This window comes from Sminthopsis crassicaudata, chromosome 6 (genome assembly GCF_048593235.1).
Source record: "Sminthopsis crassicaudata isolate SCR6 chromosome 6, ASM4859323v1, whole genome shotgun sequence".
In the NCBI taxonomy this organism is placed as follows: domain Eukaryota; kingdom Metazoa; phylum Chordata; class Mammalia; order Dasyuromorphia; family Dasyuridae; genus Sminthopsis; species Sminthopsis crassicaudata.
Window position 1 is genome coordinate 242,065,835 of NC_133622.1, and position 4,113 is coordinate 242,069,947.

Sequence of the window (4,113 nt, forward strand, 5' to 3'; positions counted from 1 at the left end):
AAATTTTGACATCTATAATGTGATTAGTCTGTACTAGAAGGAATCTGTTCTAGAAGAGGTCAGGGAAATAAAGAGAGCAGAAAGATAATTTTCTCTAAAATGAGAGGACATGGGTTCAAAAATATCTTGGGTTCTTTCCCCCTAAATTACTCTACTTCCCTGGACATCACTTTCTTTGGTGACAAAATGAAGGCTGACTGACTTCTAAAATTACTTCCACATTCATGATATTAAGATCTAAGATACTCTCCTGGTCTAAAGTCTATGCAATTTTTCAGTGAAAAAAACATTTTATCTTGTACTCTTCACTGACATTTTTTTCTAATTAATTCTATTTATTTTTGTTTTTCCTTCCCCACAGTCATTGCCATGACAAATCAAGTGGATGGCCAAGGGAAATTTCACAGTGGTCACAGAGTTCCTCCTTTTAGGACTGACAGATCATGCAGAATTGAAAGTGTTTCTCTTTATTCTTTTCTTGGTTATATATGTGATTTCATTGATTGGGAATCTTGGAATGATTGTATTAATTCAGATCACTCCCAAGCTTCACACTCCTATGTACTTTTTCCTCAGTTGCCTGTCCTTTGTTGATGCTTGCTATTGTTCTGTCTTTGGACCAAAAATGCTTGTCAATTTCTTTGAGGAGAAGGCAACCATATCATTCACTGCTTGTATTGTGCAATATTTTCTATTTGTGGTTCTTCTTACCACTGAAGGATTTTTCCTAGCAGTGATGGCATATGACCGATATGTGGCAATTGCTAATCCATTGCTTTACATGGTGGTTATGACTAGGAGAGTGTGTGCCATCCTGGTCATTGGGTCATGTATAGGAGGAATGATTAATTCGCTGACACACACAATTGGTTTAGTCAGATTATCCTTCTGTGGGCCAAATATCATTAGCCATTTTTTCTGTGATTTGCCCCCACTGCTGAAGCTCTCCTGCTCTGATACTTCCAGAAATGAATTGCTGCTCCTGATATTCTCAGGAGTCATTGCCATAATCACTTTCTTGACTGTAATCATCTCTTATATATTTATTGTTATTGCCATTCTCAGGATCCGCTCAGCAGCTGGGAGATACAAAGCCTTTTCCACCTGTGCTTCCCACCTGACAGCTGTGACATTGTTCTATGGCTCCATAAGCTTTAGCTACATTCAACCTAGCTCCCAATATTCACTTGAACAAGAAAAAGTAGTTTCTGTGTTTTATACAATGGTAATTCCAATGCTTAATCCATTGATTTATAGCTTAAGAAATAAGGAGGTTAAGGATGCGATGAAAAGGGCAGTAGAATTGAAACCATCTTTCTGTTGATGTTATTCCAGAGGTCCTTTTTTGCCCCCAAATGGCATAACATCCATTAGAGTTCTACAAGACAAAGATTTAGAAGCAATGACATTTTTAGAGCTGGTAGATACATTATAAAAATGGAATCTAGAATACAAGACCTAGTACTTTGTCAAAACTCAACAAGTAGAAATCACTGTATTTTTTTTTTAATTTTCAAAACAGAAAAGGGAAATATAGAAGAAAAAGTGATACATCTATGATCACATAGCCAGTTGTGGAGTAAAAATTAGAACAATCTAATCCCTAGTGGCTAATACAGTATCTTTTCCCTTAAAATGGAATTCTAGGCACTTGCAGCTCTAATATTTTATAATTTGTTCTTCATTTTATCCCAATATCTATGTGAAGTAATAAAATGTGGGGTTAGGAACATCCATATAGGACAATATATTTTTCTTTAGAAATATAATAAAGTGTCTGACTTTGAAGGGATCTTTGAATACAGAAAACAGAATTTTTGGAACTTCGGTATATCACAGAGGTTATCAACTGCAATCCTTTCTTTTTGTTAATGAGTTAAATGACTTTTCCAAGTTGGCATGGTCAAAATAATTGTGAAAGACCAAGATAGTCTTAAATTTTGACCAATAATTGTTATATTATATTTCATATTGACCACTGATTTATATATTAACTTTTAAAATTGAAACTGTATGTAAGAACTTTGACTCTGAAGTGACCTGTCTAATCTAAATGCTTACACCAATTTACAAAAAATAAAATAAAATAAAAGGTTTTATAGAGATTAAATGGAGAAAGAATGTTTTATTTAATAGTGGAATTTCCCAATTATATTAACATAGTTATTTTCACATTAGAAAAATATTTATAAAAGAATATAGAGACCCCAGTCTAAATAGGATTTCAGAGTAAGGTTTAAAAGAATAAGAAGGATAACAGACATTAGAATAATCAATATAGCCTTTTTGCAAAAGAGGAAACAGAAGCTGAGAAAAGGAAAACTACTTAACCAAAATCATAGTTACTATAAAAGCTACTAATTAATTTTCCAGATAATCTAATCTAATTCCAGTATTCTATTCAGTATGCTAAAGTTTTATATCTTGGAGTCCTTTGACAATTTGGTAAAATCTATGAATTACTTATCAGAAAAAAAAACTGTTTTTAAATAATTGAAGGAAATGCTAAATTTAAGTTAAAATTTAGTAAAAGCAAAGATTTATTTTTTTTCTTCCCCAATCAAATCTGCAGACACCATTGATGCTTTCCCTTTAGTATGCTGAATATTTTTATTGTTTTTAATAATCAATTAATAACCCAAGCAAGTAGATTATGAGGTTCTTATAATACATATAATATCAGGAGTCTATAGTTCATTCAGTTCCTTCCTGTTCTTTCCCCCATACCATTCATCCTCTCTCTTCTGCTTATTCAAATGGTACATAATCAGTGATATGCTATAACTAATATAAATATAAAATTAATACAAACTACAAAACAGAAATGTCCTTTTGTTATCATGTATATTTGTTTTAACCTGTTCTTTAATTCCCTAACCTATTCAAATCTCCTAAATGGAGCTTGTCATGACAATTAAGGCTGTCACTTCTATTACACTCCACAAAGTGTCTTTGACTCTTTATACATGACACCATTCATTTATAATATAATCAATATTGCCTTACATAGCTAGCTATTTGTTATAATTATAAGACATCCTTCTTATATACATTACAAGCTTCTTTTAAAAAGGGACTATCCCTTGTATTTGCTATTTTTTCCTGTAATATTTCTTTCCCAATCAAATTTTTCAAGATCCAAAAAAAGTGTTTGTTCAATACCTGTTAGCAAATTTTAGGATCATACAATTAAAATTGCTGGAAAGACTAAAGATGATTTGATACAGTGCTCTAATTTTATACAATAAAGAACCCAAGGAACAAAACAATCAAGTGACTCACAAAGTGAAATAGAAAATAACTCTATAAAGTCAGGTTCTGCGACAGCAATTCCAATTTTCTTTTCGACATGTTAATAATTTCCTTGCATTTGGATATATGTGGATAGATATTGGATGTATAGATGGATATATGGAATACTGAATATATAAAAGAGAATGAATGAGTTGAGGGAGTGATTATAGTATGATGTAGTAGAAAACAAACCAGATTTTCAATCTTATGTAACACATAAGAGTACTGGCTTGTTCTTAAACTGGTGAAGTGATTATAATTGTGACATGTAAATATGCTTATAGTCCAATACAATCAAATAAACATTTCTTAATCAAATACTATGTGCAAGATACTATGCTAAACTCTATGAATATAATTAATAAAAATAAATATAATCTTCCTTCAAGAAATTACATTGACATTCTCTTGCCCTCAAGGCATTTATAGTCTAAAGGCAACACTATGCTGTTCAGAAAAGGAAATAAGCAATACATAGTCCCAAACTGATTTTTCATATTTTGTATTCTACTTAACATCAGAGTGTACAGGAATTCTATTGTCAGGCTCTTAATAACTCTCAGCTGAATCTTCTATTCCCCAGTTTTGCTTCTGTTACTTACAATAAGTCATATTGTTATGCCATTTGTGATCTCTATTTGATCTGCCAACCATTGAAAAGTACTTTCTATGATACAGATTATAAACTATAATCTATTTAATTTAGTAGAAGAGATACACACAAAAAGTATTTCATAATAAAATACAGAAGTATAGTCATTCAGAATTACAATAGCATAGAGTCTTGAGAAAACATCATTGGAGTCTTATTTTCCAAAT

At 31.5% G+C, this 4,113-nt stretch overlaps 1 protein-coding gene across 1 annotated transcript; it reads left to right on the forward strand.

The window, feature by feature from the left end:
• The first annotated feature begins 385 nt into the window (after nt 1-385).
• On the forward strand, nt 386-1,324 carry LOC141547143 (olfactory receptor 5J3-like). The gene has a single exon (XM_074275545.1). It carries the CDS (start codon nt 386-388, stop codon nt 1,322-1,324), a length of 939 nt encoding a protein of 312 aa, XP_074131646.1.
• Nucleotides 1,325-4,113: the final 2,789 nt, after the last annotated feature.

What these genes read in the sequence shown, in the direction of transcription:
- LOC141547143 (XM_074275545.1), top strand. Translation starts at nt 386, where the DNA reads ATGGCCAAGGGAAATTTCACAGTGGTCACAGAGTTCCTCCTTTTAGGA.